Source organism: Physella acuta, unplaced genomic scaffold (genome assembly GCF_028476545.2).
Source record: "Physella acuta isolate Inbredline_101_S28 unplaced genomic scaffold, ASM2847654v3 ptg000799l, whole genome shotgun sequence".
NCBI lineage: Eukaryota > Metazoa > Mollusca > Gastropoda > Physidae > Physella > Physella acuta.
In genome coordinates, this window is record NW_026732317.1 from 41418 (window position 1) to 64948 (window position 23531).

The 23531-nt window shown below is 37.7% G+C and overlaps 1 protein-coding gene across 1 annotated transcript in view; it reads right to left on the reverse strand.

Moving 5' to 3' along the window:
• Window positions 1-23152, reverse strand: part of LOC131951109 (putative ferric-chelate reductase 1) — a 30784-nt gene extending 7632 nt beyond the window's left edge. The window contains exons 1-9 of the mRNA XM_059313395.1: window positions 23002-23152; window positions 4804-5023; window positions 4039-4172; window positions 3286-3377; window positions 2750-2871; window positions 1958-2208; window positions 1276-1383; window positions 711-852; window positions 92-214 (exon numbers count right to left, since the gene is read on the reverse strand). Of these exons, the coding sequence (XP_059169378.1) occupies window positions 92-214; window positions 711-852; window positions 1276-1383; window positions 1958-2208; window positions 2750-2871; window positions 3286-3377; window positions 4039-4172; window positions 4804-5023 (1192 nt within the window). The 5' untranslated portion in view covers window positions 23002-23152. The remainder of the gene's footprint in view (window positions 1-91; window positions 215-710; window positions 853-1275; window positions 1384-1957; window positions 2209-2749; window positions 2872-3285; window positions 3378-4038; window positions 4173-4803; window positions 5024-23001) is intronic.
• Window positions 23153-23531: the final 379 nt, after the last annotated feature.

Here is a 23531-nt window from a genome sequence, read left to right on the forward strand (position 1 = left end):
TAATCAAAGGAATTCATAAGATAAACATTACAGAGACTCACCAAGAGCTTTAATCAAAGGAATTCATAAGATAAACATTAGAGAGACTCACCATGAGCTTTAATCAAAGCACTCTCCTCCTCCACCTTGCCCAGGTCTACCCATGAGTCAATGCTGACCTGCTGCTCAGAGATGTGTCTGTCTTGATTGTGATCTTGGATGTACGCAACGTTCTCTGTCGGTAACAATAGAGGTAAAATAAACAGTTACATTTTCTTAAATAAATTATCCATTTTATTCATTGATGCATTGAATTATTATAACAAATTTGTTTAAATCATTAATTTGTTACATTTTAGTGATAGGATTTCAGTTTTCCAATATGGTATAGATTTATTAACATCAGAATTATTTAAATTATAAAATTATTTATTTGTTAGAAATTGTAATACAATAATATAATTTCATTTTCATTATAATTATAATTATTTCTACTTCAGCTTAAAGACTTAAGATAAGAGAATTTATTTACACACTACCACAGTTAAGAAAAGTGAAACATCTTTTAACATTTAATGTGCAGCTATAGCAGTAAAGAACTAAATATAAAAACTAGCAAAGACCTCTAACAAACTCTTTTCAGTAACATTATGAGTTGCTTTTGCCATTACAATAGAAGGAAGAATTTACTGTTAAACTCTATTTGTTAACCCCTGAATTCAAAAACTTACTGTCAACACTAGCGCGGCCTCTTACAAACAGTAAAGTCCACGATTTTGTGAGATCGTAACGCTTGTCTTTTCCAGCTATGGGCCTCTGGAAATAACAGCTTAGAATACCATCAACATACATGCTGCTTGTCAGCTTCACTTCCTGTGTGATATAAAAAATTGTAATAGTCATTTAAGAAGTGATGTAAAAATTTACTTTTTTGTCTAAAACTTTATACAACAACTTTTCAAATTGGATTTTAAATCAGACATTTTTTGTAGGCCTACTTTTTGAACTGACTATAAATAAAGACTCGTTGAGTGGGAAAATATTAGGTGAAGGCTACAACTCACTTGACTGTTAACCTGAAAGTCTCGAGTTTGAATTTGGGTCAGTAAAACATTCCTATGTAACAAGCTCTGATGGGCACCTAACTCACATTAGGGAAAGTTAAGATGGCTGGGCATAATTCTGACAACACCATCCTTTCATATACTGAGATCAAAGAAACAGGTGAACTCTACTTCACTTGCCCCATGGACCATCAGGTTCAGAAATTATTTTTATTTTTTTCCCCCAACTTACACTATCATTAAACATTGATGGAGCAACTGTTCCTGTAGTGTATCCAGTAAACTTGACAATGGTGCTGGAGTTGGAACCAAAGGCACAACCCATTACACTGTCATCCCCCTGTAAGACATTGGATAAAACAATGTGCTAGATTAAGGATTAAATGGATTGAAACACTGACATTTTATGCTAAATATACAAGCTACATATACTTGGTGTAACGAACATACAGAAATATTGAATAGAAAAAAATTGATTATTTTAGTGGTGAAGAAGTCCAATGTATCTAAGAGAAAAGGTCATGAGTTTTATTTCATCAAACAATATGAAAAGAGATAGCATTAAAACTATTAATACGCACCAGTAATAGGTATGACAGTTTACATAATAAATACACACTAATTCTCCTGTATTAATTAATACAATTGATATACTAATCCACATATTAAAAAGTTAAAAACTAATACTACACACAGCAGTATAATACTGCATTTAATACACAGCTATCTTGCAAACATTCAAAATAAAATACATTCATGAATTCACACATAACAAGGAAAAAAATGTATGCACAAAATACATTTAAAAACAAATAAATACATGAATTCACACATAACATGGAAACAAGAGTACACACAAAATAATGAAAACACTAACACACATAAAAGAACACATATAAAACACATGAGCTCACCATCTCTGAATCATACGAGAACCCTAGTGCCAGGTATGAGCCACTGGCAAACGCCACGGCTGCGGTAATGTTGATGATGGCGTCACTGTTGTTGAATCCCCCCTGCTCCCAGGCTATGATGTAGTTACACTGGGTGTCAGAACATGAGGAGAAGCAGCCCATGCTCTGGCCACACCCAATGGGTTTTGGGAAAGTTCCAGAAGGAACTGGAGTTAGGGTTGTTGTCACTGGGGGTTGTGTCACGTTGGATTCTGAAAGTGTGAAATTAAATTATGTTCTAAAAATTTGATTGACAATTTTGTATTATTTTGTTGGATGGTTTCTATATGCTTAAAATGCACATTTTTATTTTATTATTTTCCTCTGGATTCTAAAAGATAGAGATATGTGAGCAATTTACATTTTAAATAGAAACACTCAGTATTTAATTTACATTTTTTATTTCTGAATATTTTAAGTGTGATTTAAGAGTATTACAAAATACGTTATTTAAACAAGTTGGTATATTATTTAATTGAATTCTAACAGATTGAAGTATAATTCCAAAAACCACTTTTTTTTTCAAGGCGTTGATAAATTTATAACATTGACATTATATCCCATGTTATAGATTGTTTACAAAAAGTATAAACACAAAAGTAAAACAGGCTACAATTGGTATTGGATTGTCAATTACGAATGTGTTAATTATAATTCTTGAAACAATAGCAAACTAAATTAATTTAAATTTTAAAAAAAAATGTTAATAACTAGTTTAAAATAATCCTAAATTGAAAATGAAATGTCACATACGACTGCAAGCTGGGGTAATATCAGATTCGTTCAACTGAATATGGGTTGTAAGGTTGGCATCTTGTAGAACTTCAGATTGGAGATTAACCCAGAATGTATTGTAATCTTTCACAAACGTCACCCTGTTAGAAATTACACAAAAACAGCAGTAGAGTAAAAAAAAAAACAATAGAGTAAAAAAAAACAGCAGAGTAAAAAAAAACAGTAGGCTAAAAAAGGTAGAATTAAAAAAACAGTAGAGTAAAAAACAGTAGAGTAACAAACCAGTCGAGTAAAAAAAAACATCCAAGTTAAAAGAATGCAAATGTTTGAAAATAACTAGTATTTTCTCTCTAACAAATTATTTTTAAATGTGGGATACAATAGGGCTAGTAAGTAGGTCACCAACCAGTTCTACAGCTCAATAAACCTGCATGAGCCATAGAACTGGTTGGTGACCTACTTACCAGCCATATTCGTGTCATGCCCTAATCATCGCACACAATTAAGTTTATTAATCAAACTGTTTTTTATTTAAATCTGCCAAATGCACCAACCTGAAGACTAAATCCCCCACTGGGGTAGGGGGTGGATTCCACTGCAATAGCATCGACTGTTTTACAATGTCGTTGTTATGTACAAGTGCTGACTGAAAAATTGGGGGGGGGGGGGTAATTTATTTGTATATTATAAGCTATAAAGCATATATATATATATATATATATATATATATATATATATATATATATATATATATATATATATCTTGCAACATGTATATATACTATCATTACCCTTTACCAATGTACAAACAGTGAAAATCACAATACAAGTTATGCACATTAAAAAAGTAAGCAAGCATTTGTAAAATGAAGGGTCAGGCGCGGTTTATTATTATGTAATATGGAGTGGTGATGCGGAACAGAGTAATGACATACAGTGTTCATCACTGCCTTTGATAGGCTTTAAGTGTTGTTGTTTTTTTTAATTTCTGACGTTTTATATATTTCGATAAACAATTTAATACAACCGGTTAAACATTTATTTAAATTTAAAAAAAAATTTGCAGTCATTTCTAATAATGATGTAACCGGTGATTCTTATCTAAAACAATATGATTCCCCTAATTTATGTTTAAAAACTGAGGTGACACTAGTTACACACAGACACACACACATACACACACACTACTTACACACAAACACATACACACACACTACTTACACACACACACAAACACACTACTTACACACACATATACACACACATACACACACATATACACACACATACACACACACACTACTTACACCACTGCAGGCTGGGTTTGTGCCCGCAACAACGCTGAAGTTGCCGATCATGTCCGTCGAGTTGGACCCTGCTCGCCTGGCCTGTATCATGAAACCCTTGAAGCCATCTGTAGGGCTACAGCTGCTGATGTTGACTGTAATGGCAGGCACGTGAGATGTAAGATGTAATGACAGGCACGTGAGATGTAAGATGTAATGACAGGCATGTGAGATGTAATGACAGGCACGTGAGATGTAAGATGTAATGGCAGGCACGTGAGATGTAATGACAGGCACTTGAGATGTAAGATGTAATGACAGGCACGTGAGATGTAAGACGTAATGACAGGCACGTGAGATGTAATGACAGGCACGTGTGATGTAAGATGTAATGACACGCACGTGTGATGTAAGATGTAATGACAGGCACGTGAGATGTAAGATGTAATGACACGCACGTGTGATGTAAGATGTAATGACAGGCACGTGAGATGTAAGATGTAATGACAGGCACGGAAGATGTAAGATGTAATGACAGGCACATGTGATGTAAGATGTAATGACAGGCACGTGAGATGTAAGATGTAATGACAGACACGTGAGATGTAAGTTGTAATGACGGGTACGTGAGATGTAATGACAGGCACGTGAGATGTAAGATGTAATGACAGGCACGGGAGATGTAATGACAGGCACGGGAGATGTAAGATGTAATGGCCTTGATTATTAAGGTTTAGAGTAGGTTGTCCGTGTTTGTGTGTTAGAGAGTTGTTTAATTTAACCTACCTGTGATAGGCGTACTGGAGTTGTATTGGGCGGGGGTGAAAGTAATCTGATAGGGGGGAGCTGTGATCTGCGGGGGAGGGTAGTGCTGGGGTGCCAGGCTGCTGCAGGCGCCATCAATGTTTTGACCGTTGCTGTGTCCGCTTGATGGAACAGCCCAGAGTCCAAGAAGCAGGACAGCTGTGTAGGTGTACCGTGTCCAGGGTCTGGCTGTCATCGTCATCTGTAAAACAGAAAATACACTGAAACTCAGAGGTGTAGCGATGGGGGGCAGGGGGTACATATGTCCCCGGGCGCCAACCTTAGGGGGCGCCAAAATGGGTTGTAAAAACAAATTAAAATGTCATTTTAGCTGCATTTTTGCAATTTGAGGGGGGGGGGGGGGGTGAAAATCGAAAGTTTGAGGGGGGAGGGGGTGCAAATCGAAAATTTGCTCCCGAGGGGCGCGCCAAATTGAAAGTCTGTCCCCGGGCGCCGGGAAGGGTCGCTACGCCTCTGCTGAAACTGTGTGGTTGCAGTAGCCCAGAGGAGTAGTAAGGGTAGGGCGGGTGGGGCGGCTGTCCCGAGCGCCGACAATAGGGGGCGCCAGGGGTAGAAAAACAATTAAAAGATCTTTCTGGGCTTCATTGCTGAATTATACGCAGTCAAAGTTAAGAAAATAGATTGTTACATGACTTTAAATACTGATTTAACATTTGTGTAAGAAATTTCTTGACAGTAAAATAAAACTTAAGAACGATAAGTGGTAAAAAATTGCATATTTGTTGGGGGTAGGGGGAAGGGGGGGGGAAGGGGGCGCAAAATTAATAGTTCGCCGGATTGGGTCACTACACCTCTGCTATAGCCTATAGCCAGTGCCGGCGCCAGGTTATTTGGCGCCCTAGACAAAACTTATTAAACGCCCCCTTTCACAAAAATTAATTACTAAAACATTTGTATAAGAAAACAATTCATTAAATGTGACATATTAATTTATTATCGATTGCATACACGTTATAAGTTTAATTTACGACTAAGACTGTAAGTCTACTAACATTAAGTATTGCAATCTACAACGGCTACTGATGTATTTGTTTTTCAACTTGATAATACAAAAAAAACCTAACAAACTATTTTGTTAAGAACTTAAGCTCTATATAATTTTTACAGTAGCAAATAATAACTTAAAGTTGTATCCATATGTAAGCGGTTAGACTTAAGTTCAGGAATTTTAATTGAATGTAAAATTAATCAACAAATTATCTCCGATTTGAAAATCCAAATAAAAAAAATTTTATTCAAGGGAAATAACTTTCACAAGAATAGCTAAATTAACCAAGTATAACTAAGACATGTTTGAAAAAGACAATAAAACGTTTTAAATTTCATTAAGTAATATTTCTAACAAATCTTCCATATTAGCTATGTAGCATTGTGACAACAATATATTTTACGTATTGAATACTTATCTGTAGGTTTTGTTTGAAAGTCCAAAAACGATAGCTTTATTACAACATACTTCCATTCAATATTGATAGCATACATATGACTGTATCTTTGTTTTGTACTGTTTATAAACAATTTTGGATCCCTTAAATAAAGGGACGTCTTTCAAAAATCAAACACGGGTTACTGTTTTAGACATTGCTAGAATTATTTATTTTTTATAAAAAAAAATTATTATTAGAAAAAAAAACAAAGTTTACAGTTTGTTATAAATTCCATCCTATTTAATAAATATTAATACTTTTAGAGTGGCAATATATATTCCTAAAAACAAGATTTTTCAACTAGAGAACGCCTACCTTTATTTGTAGCAGTGGCGTAGGCAAAGGGGGTTAGGGGGGGGGGTTATAACCCCTCCCATGAACTCACCCATATATATATATATATATATATATATATATATATATATATATATATATATATATATATATATATATATATAGATATATATATATATATATATATATATGATTTTATACATATGGAAAATATTTGAACCCCTCCCATGACCAATTCCTGGCTACGCTACTGATTTGTAGTGTGTTCCGTCCTGAATTTAAATAATTTAACTTACGACAAACTCGACTACTCGATATACTCTACTACATTCACAACACATATCAAACTTCGATACCTAAACATAACTAGACTCGAAGCTCCAGAACTACGACACCAACTCGTTTACTTCACCAAACTCTACAAATGGTACTCCCAATCAACAACGATTTCACTGGAGCTACTACTACACTTTAACAGTCAATATAATTCGATACCACAAGAATCAATACTCACGAACTCCAGAACTACAATACATCATCACCTGCATTCTCATTTCTCTACGACCACTTTAGGGGTCATCCATAAATGACGTCACGCTTTTTTTGACGATTTTTACCTCCCCCCTCTTCCCCTCCGTCACACTTCGTCACAAAAAGCCAGACCCCCCCCCCCCTAAAATGACGTCACACCTCAACCTACAACCCCCCTCAAAATTGCAGTTCAATTTTTTTTAAACATTGATATTTTTCCAAAATCGTGTCTAAACTATTACAATTTATTAAAACAGTTATCTAAAACGCGAAATAACGTCTAAAATTCGTTTTCTAACATTGCTTTTTTATAATGCAAAAATGTGACGTCGCAACATCTGACCCCCCACCCCTCATCACACATCGTCACAAAATTACGGACCCCCCCCTCCCCCCTACGAGTGTGACGTCATTTATGGATGACCCTTTATACCTACGAAACCATATCACTATCAGCAACAGCCTTCCGCCGTTACTCCAAAATCTAAAAGAGTCATCAATACTTACCAAAGAAGTGACAATACTTTGAACACCCCCCCCCCCCCCGTCATTACAAAACCCCATTTACCAAGACAGATTTCTAATTCAAAATCAGAGAAAACGAGACTTACAAGCCCTATTAAAATGTTCGAAATTTAAATTACGAACATATTTAATCGTTTTTTACATCAGTTATGTGACACCAAATTAAAAAGGCAAAGTGACTGGTAAAAAGCGCCCCTACTTTTCCTACTTAGGGAGGTGGGGGTTGCATTTTCACCATAGCGAATAAATATAGGCCTATATAGACCTATTTTTGGGGTGGGGGTGCAAAATTGATAGTTCGTCCTGGGTGCCGAAATAGATCGCTACTCCTTTATTAAAGTTATTCATTATTAGGTACTTTTTGATAATAGCGATTAAACCTATAGCGCCCCCTTTAGGGATGGAGCCCTAGACGACCGCCTAGTTCGCCTTATAGGTAGCGCCGGCCCTGCTTATAGCTACGTGAATATGAGTTTCATTTCTTTCTTCACGTACACCACCAAGAGGTGTCTCCCATAGCCAGGCAGGCCTCAACACGGCCAACTTCGACTGACTGGCTTGGATATGTTTGATTACCGTGTATCGGTCACTTCTGTCCTTTGTTGATCACCAGGCTCATCCTCCACTCCACTGAATGCAGGGTAACTCGTACCCCGCCGTCCAGTATCCGGCTTGACCGTAGGGGTAGTTCGGACCTAAAAAGTTTGAACGAGATCTTCCTTCCCTCCCCTGGTGCATCGTAACGCCTAGTTCGCGAGGATATTGACATTAAAACACACTATATAATTTTTAATGTAAAAATCCACGAATCGACTTAATTCAAACACGGATGAGCTATTTAATAAATAGATCTAGTAATCGTTTGTTTTCGACAAAATTAATCGAACTCCCAAACAGTTATTTATTGGTTACTTCCCTTTCCCCAAATAAAATTATCAGCTCTATGAATATTATTTTAGGGCGGTGTGGTTAATTAATTAGAAGGATAATTAAATTGCCATGTCACTTAAACGGTGGTCTGATTGGTGTGACGATATGTGACAGTGATGCAAAGGTAAAACAACGTTTTTTCTAAAGCGTGACGGCATTTATGAACGACCCTCCCTTGTCCCCCTCCTCCTTCCCCCCCCCCCCCCCCCTCATAGCAAGTTTACTTTATTTTTAAATTTTGTAGTTTTAATTCATTAAATTTCAAGAAAAAAAATAAATTCTGCCTATGTTAACCCAGTTAGATGTACACTCTACGCTATTTTTAGCATGAGAAACCAAGAGTAACCGAAACTTTTGCTAAAAGTTTAGTTACTAGAGATTCGCACAATTGTACAGTTGTAAATAGGTTGTTAATAGGTTTCCAGTAACTGTCTAATAGTCTCAGTTCCCTAGGTAAAAAGTTAAGAACAGTGGCATTTCAACTGTTTTAGAAAGTTGAGAAAATGGCATTTCAACTGTTTTAGAAAGTTGAGAAAATGACATTTCAACTGTTTTAGAAAGTTGAGAAAATGACATTTTAACTGTTTTAGAAAGTTGAGAAAATGACATTTCAACTGTTTTAGAAAGTTGAGAAAATGGCATTTCAACTGTTTTAGAAAGTTGAGAAAATGGCATTTCAACTGTTTTAGAAAGTTGAGAAAATGGCATTTCAACTGTTTTAGAAAGTTGAGAAAATGGCATTTCAACTGTTTTAGAAAGTTGAGAAAATGGCATTTCAACTGTTTTAGAAAGTTGAGAAAATGGCATTTCAACTGTTTTAGAAAGTTGAGAAAATGGCATTTCAACTGTTTTAGAAAGTTGAGAAAATGGCATTTCAACTGTTTTAGAAAGTTGAGAAAATGGCATTTCAACTGTTTTAGAAAGTTGAGAAAATGGCATTTCAACTGTTTAGCAAAAACGGTTTAAAGGGTAGGTGCAGAGGGTTGTTCATGGAATCGGCAATGTAGTGGGGTGGGTAAAGTGGGGGAAATGAAGTAGTGGCGCAGTAGTCTAGTAGTGACACAGGTAAGTCTAGTAGTGGCGCAGGTAAGTCTAGAAGTGGCGCAGGTAAGTCTAGTAGTGACGCACGTAAGTCTAGAAGTGGCGCAGGTAAGTCTAGTAGTGACACAAGTAAGTCTAGTAGTGGCGCAGGTAAGTCTAGTAGTGACACAGGTAAGTCTAGTAGTGGCGCAGGTAAGTCTAGTAGTGACACAGGTAAGTCTAGTAGTGGAGCAGGTAAGTCTAGTAGTGACACAGGTAAGTCTAGTACTGACACAGGTAAGTCTAGTAGTGGCACAGGTAAGTCTAGTAGTGACACAGGTAAGTCTAGTAGTGGCACAGGTAAGTCTAGTAATGACACAGGTAAGTCTAGTAGTGGCGCAGGTAAGTCTAGTAGTGACACAGGTAAGTCTAGTAGTGGCGCAGGTAAGTCTAGTAGTGGCACAGGTAAGTCTAGTAGTGACACAGGTAAGTCTAGTAGTGGCGCAGGTAAGTCTAGTAGTGACACAGGTAAGTCTAGTAGTGGCGCAGGTAAGTCTAGTAGTGACACAGGTAAGTCTAGTAGTGGCGCAGGTAAGTCTAGTAGTGACACAGGTAAGTCTAGTAGTGGCGCAGGTAAGTCTAGTAGTGACACAGGTAAGTCTAGTAGTGGCACAGTGTGATGACGCAATGTTGCGTCGAAGCCAGGTAGATAGCAGAAATAGGCTTTAGCGTGTTAGTCAGAGGTAGACCAATGGAAATTCAGAGACTGACCGGTCACGTGGTATGGTCAGCTGACCACTGAGGCGTGGGGCAGTAGAGCGATAGGCCAGGAAGGTGTTAGGTAGCGGTCAGAGACGGCCGAGAATGTAAATAGTTAGGAGATCATGATTAGCTAGCGAAGGTAGAAGGTGTTAGTTTGTAGAATGTAGAGAACAGTTAGTGTTAGGATTGGTCATGGGAGTGCGTAGTTAGTGGTATAGTGAACAGTCAGTAGCAGAAGTAAATAGTAGAGAGTATAGCTAGTTAGGTAGAACATGATTATATACATGTGAATAAAGAACCTTGTATTTGGAACTTGAACTGTGTGTTATTGCATTCATTCGTTCCGGCCTTCTTAAAAATCCCCACCCTCACATCTGGTGGAGCGCGGGTCGAGTAAGGGAAAGAACGTATATCAGCTATTCATGACGGAGTATGACTGGTGTACAGCTTTCTTCAACTCAACACAACAGCGGGTTTATTCAACCGGAACGAGTGGATTACCAATACAAGGGAACAGTCAACATGTCCAAAAAGATAAGTACCTTCCAAAATTTTTTTAAACGTTTGGGTTTATACCCGTGCTGGACAGTTTGTGCCAGCGGTTTTTCTGCCTTACACATTCTATTGTTACGCACTGTTGCCTTAGTTATTTTGACTTTCCTCAACACACACACATACACATACACAACCATGGAGGCAGAGTTTCAATGCTATAAACAGGGCATACCATTAGACAAAACAGGAGAAGAAGTTGAAACATTTGTAGAGAATAAGTTAGAAAACAAGATAGTCAAGATAGTAAGACATGTCAAGAACAAAAGCAGAGTTAGCTATAGAATTAGTGAAACTGAAAGTACAGCAAATAGATAACACGCAACTGCCCAAGAACACCAACCCCCATGACCAAGAATGTGACCCGGACCGCCACCATAAAATGATTTTGAACAACGGACATAATTGTGAAGTCAAGTCGAGTTTTTGTGTTGATCTAAGTAGTCGAAAAAATCGGCATGAAGTCGATATAGTTGAAGTCGAAGTCAGTGAAGTCAATCTGAAGTCAATAGTGTTATTGAAGTCAGTGAAGTAAATAGAGTCAGAACTGAAGTCAAAAGGAAGTTATTTGAAGTCAGTCAAATCAGTCAATAAGTTGTTGAAGTCGTAGTTGAGGTCATAGTGACGTAGTTGAAGTCATGTTGCAGTCAAAGAAAAGTCTTTGAATCATATAAAGTCGTTGAGGTCATAGTGAAGAAGTGAAATCGTCGAAGTTATAGTGAAGTCTTTGAAATCAAAGTGATGTCGTTGAAATCTTTGAAGTCAAAGTTAAAGTCTTTGAAGTTGAAGTAAGGTTAATCCAAGTCAGTCGTTGAAGTCTTTGAAGTCATATTGAAGTTGTTGAAGTCAAAGTGAAGTCTTTGAAGTCATATTGAAGTTGTTGAAGTCAAAGTGAAGTCTTTGAAGTCATATTGAAGTCTTTGAAGTCATATTGAAGTTGTTGAAGTCAAAGTGAAGTCTTTGAAGTCATATTGAAGTTGTTGAAGTCAAGGAAAAGTCTTTGAAGTCATATTGAAGTTGTTGAAGTCAAGGAAAAGTCTTTGAAGTCAAAGTGAAGACGTTTAAGTCGTCGAAGTTTAAGTCGGTCAGTGAAGTCTTTTAAGTTGAATTGAAGTGAAGTCGTCGAGGTCAAGTTAGTCTTCAAAGTGAAGTTAGTCGTCAAGTTGAAGTAATTGAAGTCGTCAAAGTGGAATCAGTCGTTAAATTGAAGTCAGTCACGTTACTGAAGTCAAAGTGAAATAAGTGAAATTACTGAAGTCAGTTAAAGTGAAATAAGTCAGGTTACTGAAGTCATAAGTGAAGTCAGTCATTAAGTCAAGCCAGCCAGTTTTGTCAGAAGTCAGATAGTGAGAGCTGCTCCACTATATGATTACGTGTTCAAATGTTATTTGAAACGGCACGATTATTTATATACACTTACATGTCTATTCTTTTTTGTGAAGCTATTTCTAAGCTCTAGTAGTGTTTACGTCTATTGAGTTTATTAGGCTTTACAGATTGTTGTTAGATTAGAGTGTACTGATTTTTTATTTGGTTAATTTTGTAATGTTATATTTGTATGCTGTATGTACCGCCAGACAAATGTTCAGCACGTATAAATTTGGGATTGAGTTTTTTTTAATGGAAGGTACCTCTGTCTGAATACTTGTCTGCGCGGGCAATAAATGGTCATGTAAAGCCATTGCTCATGGTCTCGTAATACAATTTCAGACCCACTACGCTTATTCAGAATGAGACGAGATGAAGCAGACACTTCAAAGAATGCCGCCACATGAAGCCCTGATTACGTTGAATTACCTGGACAGCGAACGGCCCTGCTTAACACAGAATTGCCCTGGTCAAGACAGCGGACGCATCGCCACCGCTTCGCCCCAACCTGTGGTTGAATAACAGACCGCCAGCTACGTACACCTACGTCGGCACATACAAAGGGTAGACGACCCATCGTCCAAGTTCCCAGCGTCGGAATGTTACGTCATTGTTCGCCACCGCATCGGACAGCTCCAGTTTATCGTATAATCACTCTACGTGGACATCTCAACCAGCGTTGAGATGAGATTGTTGCGTCATCACATTGACCAACGAAAGTTACGCGTACACCCGCCTCACGGGAATTTACGTCGACCAACGCCACAACCCACCCACCACAGAGGAACGCCAGCGATTACATAACACTTACACAAACACACTGCTCGCTGAGCCCGTTCAACCAGTTACACATTACCACTAAGATTGGCTCAAGGCCAGTACACGACAACCTAACCAGAACTGAGTTACACATGATTAGATTCAATCAAACCATAACATAGACATACATTATCAAGCAGAGACACCACAGACGTCAGGATACTTACACAAAAACTAGAACAATGACATTTTTTTTTCAGGAACACAGACACAAGATTTTATGTTTTTGTAAACTGTGCTGTCCCATTTTGTATTTGATTTATATGATTGATGTTAGGGATAGAATAGAGTAGTAAGACAGATAGTTGTTGATGTATTAGATTAGTAGCAGACGCTGAAAAATATAATTTGTCAGCTACAGAAAGGGAGGGAGATATGTGATGACGCAATGTTGCGTCGAAGCCAGGTAGATAGCAGAAATAGGCTTTAGCGTGTTAGTCAGAGGTAGACCAATGGAAATTCAGAGACTGACCGGTCACGTGGTATGGTCAGCTGACCACTGAGGCGTGGGGCAGTAGAGCGATAGGCCAGGAAGGTGTTAGGTAGCGGTCAGAGACGGCCGAGAATGTAAATAGTTAGGAGATCATGATTAGCTAGCGAAGGTAGAAGGTGTTAGTTTGTAGAATGTAGAGAACAGTTAGTGTTAGGATTGGTCATGGGAGTGCGTAGTTAGTGGTATAGTGAACAGTCAGTAGCAGAAGTAAATAGTAGAGAGTATAGCTAGTTAGGTAGAACATGATTATATACATGTGAATAAAGAACCTTGTATTTGGAACTTGAACTGTGTGTTATTGCATTCATTCGTTCCGGCCTTCCTAAAAATCCCCACCCTCACACACAGGTAAGTCTAGTAGTGACACAGGTAAGTCTAGTAGTGGCGCAGGTAAGTCTAGTAGTGACACAGGTAAGTCTAGTAGTGGCGCAGGTAAGTCTAGTAGTGACACAGGTAAGTCTAGTAGTGGCGCAGGTAAGTCTAGTAGTGACACAGGTAAGTCTAGTAGTGGCGCAGGTAAGTCTAGTAGTGACACAGGTAAGTCTAGTAGTGGCACAGGTAAGTCTAGTAGTGACACAGGTAAGTCTAGTAGTGGCGCAGGTAAGTCTAGTAGTGATACAGGTAAGTCTAGTAGTGGCGCAGGTAAGTCTAGTAGTGACACAGGTAAGTCTAGTAGTGGCACAGTTAAGTCTAGTAGTGACACAGGTAAGTCTAGTAGTGGGAGTTGTGAGGCAAGTGAAATAGTGTGGGATGTGAATATTTTAGTGTGGGATGTTAATATTTTAGAGTGGGATGTTAATATTTTAGAGTGGGATGTGAATATTTTAGTGTGGGATGTTAATATTTTAGTGTGGGATGTGAATATTTTATATTTTAGTGTGGGATGTGAATATTTTAGAGTGGGATGTGAATATTTTAGTGTGGGATGGTTAATATTTTAGTGTGGGATGTGAATATTTTAGTGTGGGATGGTTAATATTTTAGTGTGGGATGTGAATATTTTAGTGTGGGATGTGAATATTTTAGTGTGGGATGTGAATATTTTAGTGTGGGATGTGAATATTTTAGTGTGGGATGTGAATATTTTAGTGTGGGATGTGAATATTTTAGTGTGGGATGTGAATATTTTAGTGTGGGATGTGAATATTTTAGTGTGGGATGGTTAATATTTTATATTTTAGTGTGGGATGTGAATATTTTAGTGTGGGATGTGAATATTTTAGTGTGGGATGGTTAATATTTTAGTGTGGGATGTGAATATTTTATATTTTAGTGTGGGATGTGAATATTTTAGTGTGGGATGTGAATATTTTAGTGTGGGATGTGAATATTTTAGTGTGGGATGTGAATATTTTAGTGTGGGATGTGAATATTTTAGTGTGGGATGTGAATATTTTAGTGTGGGATGTGAATATTTTAGTGTGGGATGTGAATATTTTAGTGTGGGATGGTTAATATTTTAGTGTGGGATGGTTAATATTTTAGTGTGGGATGTGAATATTTTAGTGTGGGATGGTTAATATTTTAGTGTGGGATGTGAATATTTTAGTGTGGGATGTGAATATTTTAGTGTGGGATGTGAATATTTTATATTTTAGTGTGGGATGTGAATATTTTAGTGTGGGATGTGAATATTTTATATTTTAGTGTGGGATGTGAATATTTTAGTGTGGGATGTGAATATTTTAGTGTTGGATGTTAATATTTTAGTGTGGGATGTGAATATTTTAGTGTGGGATGGTTAATATTTTAGTGTGGGATGTGAATATTTTAGTGTTGGATGTGAATATTTTAGTGTGGGATGGTTAATATTTTAGTGTGGGATGTGAATATTTTAGTGTGGGATGTGAATATTTTAGTGTGGGATGTGAATATTTTAGTGTGGGATGTGAATATTTTAGTGTGGGGTGTGAATATTGTAAATGGAATAGTGGGGGTTGTGAGTCAAGTAGTGGGGGTTGTGAGTCAAGTAGTGGGGGTTGTGAGTCAAGTAGTGGGGGTTGGGGAAATGATTTTCATATACCTGGAGAGAACATCAATATCGAGTATGCGATAACCACAATAAACATTATTCAAAATGTGTTACTATCACTAACAGTAACACTATCTTCAGATTCAGTGAGACACATAGCGTAATTTGTAAATAATGTTCACCCACCAACAAAACAGATGTGGGTAAACTACGAGATTAATTTCTAGTCTGAGTCTTGGACCAGATTGACGGGTACGCCAAACTGTGTTGTGTGACAAGGCAGTTCTAGCAGTTCTGACATGCATGAAGTCAATAATTTATGGACGCCCACAGTGGTAGATTTCTAAAGAAACCTGAAACTTTTACCTAGCCAAATGCTAATAGTTGTTAGATTTTCTTAAAGATCATGCGCTTGTTTGTTTGAACCAGAGACACGGTACGCTTAAAACTACAACTTAAGAAAACAACCAGCATAATGTAGATCCCACCACACATAAAATTCACAGGTATCGAAGGTATCGACCGATCAAATTTTAAAGACAGTCGGTTTGGATGTGATTACGCTTGTACACATACGTTTGGGGGACAGCGTGGTCGTGTGACGTCCCCCCAGCTCCGATGGGTACCTGGCTCAAAAGGCGGCTGGGCATAGTGCTGACTACAGTACCCTTCTGTATGCCGAGGTCCCAGAAAAAGATTTAAATTCTACTTCACCTGCCCCATAGAAGACTGTAAGGTACGAAAGGTTATTTTACTTTATTATGTCCAGTTACGTAGATTTACACTAAGTCAGGGTGAGTAATCCATCAATAGTTTCTTGCCAATCTGCTGATATCTATCGATGAAGTGCAGGCAGTTTCTTCCAGACTTTTTTCTCCGGGGAAAGGGGGGGGGGCATTTGAAATTTTCGGGAGGTGGTGGGTCAGACTAAAATTTCCAAAATTTCCATTTCCGGTGGGGGGGGGGGGCGGGGCGGACTAATTTTTTTTTATATTTGGGGGGGGGGGGGGGGGGCAGACACTGTTAAAAGTATTTTTTCTATATAAATTCCATTTCGTTCGGGGGGGGGGGGGGGGGGTGGGGGGGGGGGGTGTTCTATCGTGGAAAATCCCGGTGGGCTCCCAGGAAAAAAAATCTTGAAGGGCCCGAGGAACGGTGCTTTAATAACAACGTTTAGACTTTTAAAAAATATTTTCTTTTCACCATTTTACAACATCCATCATTCCATATCGAGGTGTAAAATCCAGGCTTTGATATGAGAAAAAATGCACAGTGAATATTTTAATTCATCTGGGGTTTGGGGGGGGGAACCTTTTAAAATGTCTTGCTCCTATTAGACACAACAAGTCCATACCTGATGAAATGCCTAGTGCGGCTATTGATATCTTCCAGGGTTCAACGACCGCTCCACTGGTTAGCTTTGTGAACTTTACGGTGTGCCGAGATGCACTTTTATAAATGTGGTTGTTAGCACGAATTTAGCACTTTTATAAATGTGGTTGTTAGCACGAGTTTAGCACTTTTATAAATGTGGTTGTTAGCACGAGTTTAGCACTTTTATAAATGTGGTTGTTAGCACGAGTTTAGCACTTTTATAAATGTGGTGTTAGCACGAGTTTAGCACTTTTATAAATGTGGTTGTTAGCACGAGTTTAGCACTTTTATAAATGTGGTTTTTAGCACGAGTTTAGCACTTTTATAAATGTGGTTGTTAGCACGAGTTTAGCTGCCACCCAATGCTGAACTACAGGCTGTGTGTCCTACCTAGAGTTCGTCTTCGGCTATGGTTGAATGAATCATAGATGTTTAAAAGTAATGCGTTTATTTATTCATAAACTTTCTTATCGATTTTTTGTTTGGGTGTTTTTTGTTGTTGTTTTTTTTTTTAAAAAAAGCTCCAGTAGCTATAAATAGACTGGCCTTGTGTTATTAGTTTTACACGACTGAGTGTTTACAGTTAAAAGGATCAATAACACTCTATACGGGCCCTGTACATAAGATAAAGCAGGGGCAAGGATGATTCATATTTATTATAGACTGACTGGGTAAATAAAGTAACACCACTCGCTGACGTTATTTACTTTTAACATAAAACAAGGCTTTACTATTGTTTCTAATCAAGGTATAATAAGTGAACATCTCTAATATTATACGATCGCAATTATTTTATATTTAAACTCACGATTCTTTAGTCTCGTGGTCTCTTTCTTCCAACACAAAACCACGTTTTATATGTACATATAGCATGCCAATGGTAGATAAACATAGGTGAGCTTACAGATATACGTGAAGCAACGTAACGATTGTGATGTTTTCTTTCTCGTCTTAAGCCTAGCAACTTAACACAGAAGCTTAATTCACATTTTTTTTAAACAGGTGCCTTATCTTGATCAATTTAATTTGTAATTCAATACCTTCAATGGAGGGTCTTCGTGAAAGCAATTAAATATGCAAATCAATTAGTTGTATTGTAGAACGAATTTTAAAATTTAAATTATAGTCCTACATAGTAGTATCCTTTATTCCCAGAATTGTCCCAGAGCTTACGTTGTGATACATTTTCAGCTCTCGTTCACTGAACTCTCAATATTCCACTAAAAACCACTGACGATCATGTAATAAAACTGTTTGTTACTTGTATTTTAGTACCGATTTTTTCAAGGTGGGGGAGATTTCGTTGTTGGAATATTCTATAAGCTGAGGATAAGGTCTATACAAATAATATAACACTTTACCTACGGGGTAAGGATAGATAAAACTGTCTTATTTGTTGAGTTAATATTAAGACGTGAGCGTGTATATATATATATATATATATATATATATATATATATATATATATATATATATATATATATATATATATATATATATATATATATATATATATATATATATGCAATTATGTTTGTGTACAAATTTGAAAAGTAAGAACATCTAATGCTGCTCCAGTGACCTAACTATCTGAGAGAGACAGAGACATGAGGTAGTGAACACTAGGTGAGGTGTCTCAGCCAGGAGAGAATTACAGGACGGTGACCTCGGAAAAAACACAGGTGTGTGTCCTCAATCTTTTAAACAATGGGGGGAGGGGGACGGGCTGGTTGATGTAACACGAATAACGATTAATTTCAAATGTGTGAGGGGGATGGGGTTTTTGTCTTTTTACTTTCTCGTATATACGTAGTATAGAGAAAGTATTGTAATCGTGCAAAAAAAAAAATCGAGATTTTTACAAATCTCGACGTTTTACACCTCACTGATACGGAAAAACATAGTTTTGCAATCTTGTCCGTATGTCTGTGTGTGTGTGTGTCTGTCTGTCTGTCTGTCTGTCCGTGTGTAAACACGATAACTTGAGTACCGTTACAGCTAGGTTGATGAAATTTCATATATAAGTATTTTATCAAAATCGTAGATCCGTATCAACTTTTGAGCGATTTCCGATAACCGGAAGTGGTACTTTTCCTACTTTGAATTTTTCAAAAGCCTATAACTTGAGTACTATTTCAGATAGATAAATGAAATTTCACATGTAAGTAAAAGATCTAATTCTCTACCTTCTGTTAAATTTTGAGTAATTTCCGTTGACCGGAAGTAGTAATTTACGCTACTTCCGATTTCTCAAAAAACTAATGTAAATTTTTAAAGTACTAATAATATTGCGCACTATTATACGCGTTTTTATTCGGCGTTTGCTTGGTGCGCAATGTTTTTTTTATGAGATTCTATTCTATTTTTAAAAGTTTAAGTATTTAAAATGGATTAAAAATCATAACTATATCCCCAGTTACCATCCCCTGTTGTTTTATATAAGAATATTCGAGAAAGTTTAGGGGAGATCACTACCGGTTTATTTTGACATAACATTTCTGTGTGTTAAGTTAGTTTTTTATTGAGTGCGGGGACTGGGGCGTCCATAAATGACGTCACAAACTTAGAAGAGGACGAGGGGGGGGGTGCAGGTGATTCAGACTTTTGAGACGATGTAGCGTTTATTCGCTTGGTGAACATTACCAGCTGTGCCAAGTCGTGAGAGCAATCGACTATGTGGTATCGAAGGGTATCGAATCTCCCCATTTATAGTACGGCAGCTCTGTTGAGTATAGCATGTTTTATGAAAGACAGCAGTGTACCTGGTATCGAATATGTCCTTAATGTGAAATACTTAACGTGTGGTGTCATATGTTACATAACATGCCGCGACCCATAAAACCTGTGTTACTCATATGTCATTTGTGGTGCGTCTTACGTTTCTGAAGTAGCCCGAATTGTGGTGCGGTTTAAGTTTCAGTGAAGAACAGGAACTGGTTTGTTTGTGGCTGATATAGTGATCCTCAAATATTTGTATATCAGTGACCCCCAGCAGATAGTCGTTTCTGTGGGTATGCCATATCCCATATCTCCAAATATCAGCCATATCCCAGTGGTCATCAATATCACCCATATCCCAGTGGTCATCAATATCACCCATATCCCAGTGGTCATCAGTGGTCATCACATATCACCCATATCCTAGTGGTCATCACATATTAGCCATATCCCATTGGTCATCACATATCCCATATCCCATTGGTCATCACATATCCCATATCCCTACATATCAGCCATATCCCAGTGGTCATCACATAACCCATATCCCAGTGGTCATCACATATCAGCCATTGTCCAGAATCATCATATATTAGTCATATTCCAATGGTCTTCACATATCACCCATATCCCATTCATCCTCATATGTCAGCCATATCGAATTAAAACATCCTTTTAGTTCAATTAAACCTATACATCTATACCTTTGAATAAACCTAATATTATGTTTAAACGTAAACAAAAAGGTACACAAAAGAACCTAAAATAAGCAAGAGAACATTACAGACAAAATGTACAAGAGAACATTACAGACTCAATTTACTACACAACATTACGTATACAATTTAGATAACATTACAGACAAAGTATCAAATAGAACATTACAGACTAAATTTAGTTTAGAACAAGACAACATTACAGACGAAACTCCCGTAGGCCAAGAGAACATTGTTTATTTATGCAGACATCGCGTGTATCATTAGTCGCATCTCATTAATTAATTATTCATTAGCGCTCGGCACGTCTAGTTAAACTAGCATGAGATAACCCTATTTCACCTTATTCATACTTAATACCTACACATCTCCATATGTCAACTATCTTGGCCCGTGTTGAAAGAGAAAAAAAATGTGATTATATTGATCCGAAACACCGTATACTTTAAACAAGAGTTACCGGTCCTGTTCGGCCCCGCCCCAAAAAATTCCCGCCGTGTCACGGGTTACAAGTACGTAGAATTTTATTTTTTTTTCGCAATATTGACCAAGCGGCGAGTCATCAACTACAACACCACACTTTTTGTGAGGGGTTGTGTGGGGGGGGGGAAGCTATCAAACCACGTTGAAGTTACTTTTCTTGTAAGTAGGTTAGTAAATAAGCTTTCAACAGCTCCATAAAAATGTCCCGACTCTCCGTAATTAATCTTAGAGATAGGTGAAGCAGACACAGACATTAACCAGGCGCACACACACACACACGCAGACATAAAACAAATGAAGATTTATGCCCTGTTTACTTCTGCCCAATACTACTCATGCCCTGCAACTAGACAACAAGCAGAACCGACGCCGTCGTGTCTGATCACTGTGTCGTTATTCAGATTTGTTTACTTCACGCGGGGTTGCACAGAAAGAAATACAGTCTATGACGTCATCGAAATGTGCGCACTAGTACACAAATTCCCGTCACGGTGCGGTTGTCACGTGGATAACCAAAGCCGAAATTAGCAGACGTTTTAATTAATTGCATTTAAGCCTGCGATTCATTACTCTACATTTAGCTTCCGTCATATTTGTTTTGTTGTTAGTTTTTTTTTTTATATAATTTAAATGCTTGTTCAAGTGTTAAGCAAACTTTTTTATTCGTACAGTTTTAATAATCTTTGCACAAAAAGTACTTTTAAAACCCCTCATAGCGGTATAGGCCTACCATAAATAAAATATATTCCAATTATTGTTAAACACGCAGCAATGTTATATTAGTTTCATAAATAGCACTACGGGGAAAATTTTGTTTTTAACCTCATAACAGAAAGAAGTGTACCGTATTTCCTCTCAAACTGCTCAAAAATAAATTGCGGTAGCTAAGAATTTTTTTTTTAATTCGAATGTCACTGATTATCCACCCCACCCACCTAACCTACCCCAGCCTCCCCTCCCACGCACACACGCAAGTCCACACACACAAGACCACACACACAAGTCCACACCACCCCCCCCACACACACACAAGTCCACACACACAAGTACACACACACCAATAAGAAGACTAATGATGTGACCAGCTTGTAAGTCACCCCTCCAATAATCCACTTTCACTCCACTAATCCACTTCAACAACTTCAACTTACAGTTCTCACTCATCGATCGTGGGGTTTTTTCGTGACTGATCGAATAGCAGAAACCCCCGATCAATAGTTCGATGAATGGTCATCAAAAGTGCACGTTTTCACTTGCTTGATATAGAAGGAGTGGGGTGGAGTGGGGTGTCCTTAACGTAAACTTTATTCTTACAAACCGTCTTACAACATCTTTGGTGTGGCACACAACGCTAATGTATTTCACTCAGGTGTTATAAATAGGTGTTGATTTCATACACCACTCCTCCTCCCCCCCCCCCCCCACCACCACCACCACCTCCGCTAATCACACTTTTTGCACCGATCACGAAGAATGTTGGTCTTTTCAAAGCATGGCGAATAAAAAACATGGTCGAATATGAAAAACTAGAGGAGAAAGTCACACATCATTACCCCATTTTTATCCCCTCCTTCTCCCAATCGTCGCAAATAACCCCCTAAAATAACATTGCCTAATTCCCCCTCCTTATTGCAAGGACTTTTTTTATCCTTATTTTTTATCGTCGGAAATATGAATGTTACTTTACATCTCCTCAATACTTTATCCACACAACCATATGGTTACAAAAACACCAGATTCACCACCCCACCAAATGACTTCAGACATGTCCAACCTTTACACTGAAAACACTTAAATCAAACGAAAATTAACATGCTTTCATTTTTTCCCCCATTAAAACAAAAAAAACATCTGTAGCTCCACATCTCTTAATTACTCGTCTACATACGTTACTTATTAAAAATATAATAACAATGATATAGCAAACACCACAGAAGTTTGACTGCCCCCCCCCCTCCCCAAAGGAAAAAAAATAACTAATGTCATTTATGGACGACTCCTGACAGAAAAAAAAAACACACCTTTAATTAAGCTCAATCGGGTAATTCATGACCTTTTTAAACTCCTAAACTTCTACTGTACAAATAGGGGGAAAATATAAATAAACAAAACTACGAAACGAAACACAAAACTATTACGGACAATAAAAATTTCGCTAAATAAAAATCTACTTACATTTTCGGTTATTCACTTCAGGAAATGAAAAAAAAAATTAAAGCCACCGGTGTCTTATTTGAAAAGCTCCGTGTTTGTCCTTTGCTCGCGACGTGGGGGGATTGTCCTATATGATCACAAAATCCAGCCAAACAGGGCTGGCTAGTTCTCGGTCGCGCCCACTTGCGCCGTCGCGCCTCTCTGAATTTTGTCGTCATTTTTTTTCTCCCACTTGCTGCACAAAACAAAAGGCTACGATTGTTTCTATGTGAAGCTTTGACATGCGCACTAACACCAAGAGATAGCCGGTGCGCGCGTTCGTCTGCGAGCTGTTGCGTAATGGAGCAAGGGAGATGATCATTGACGTATTTTGAAATATGAGAGTTATGGTTGGTGTGGTGTTTACGTTGATATTTATGTCACTAATTAGCCGAGAGGTTTGGCACTTTGAATAAGCTAGAACTATCATAGTCGCCATATAAAGTATCGTCACAGTTCAGTATTGAATCTTTTAAAAGGTTATGAGTTAGACAATGGTTATGGACAGAGTT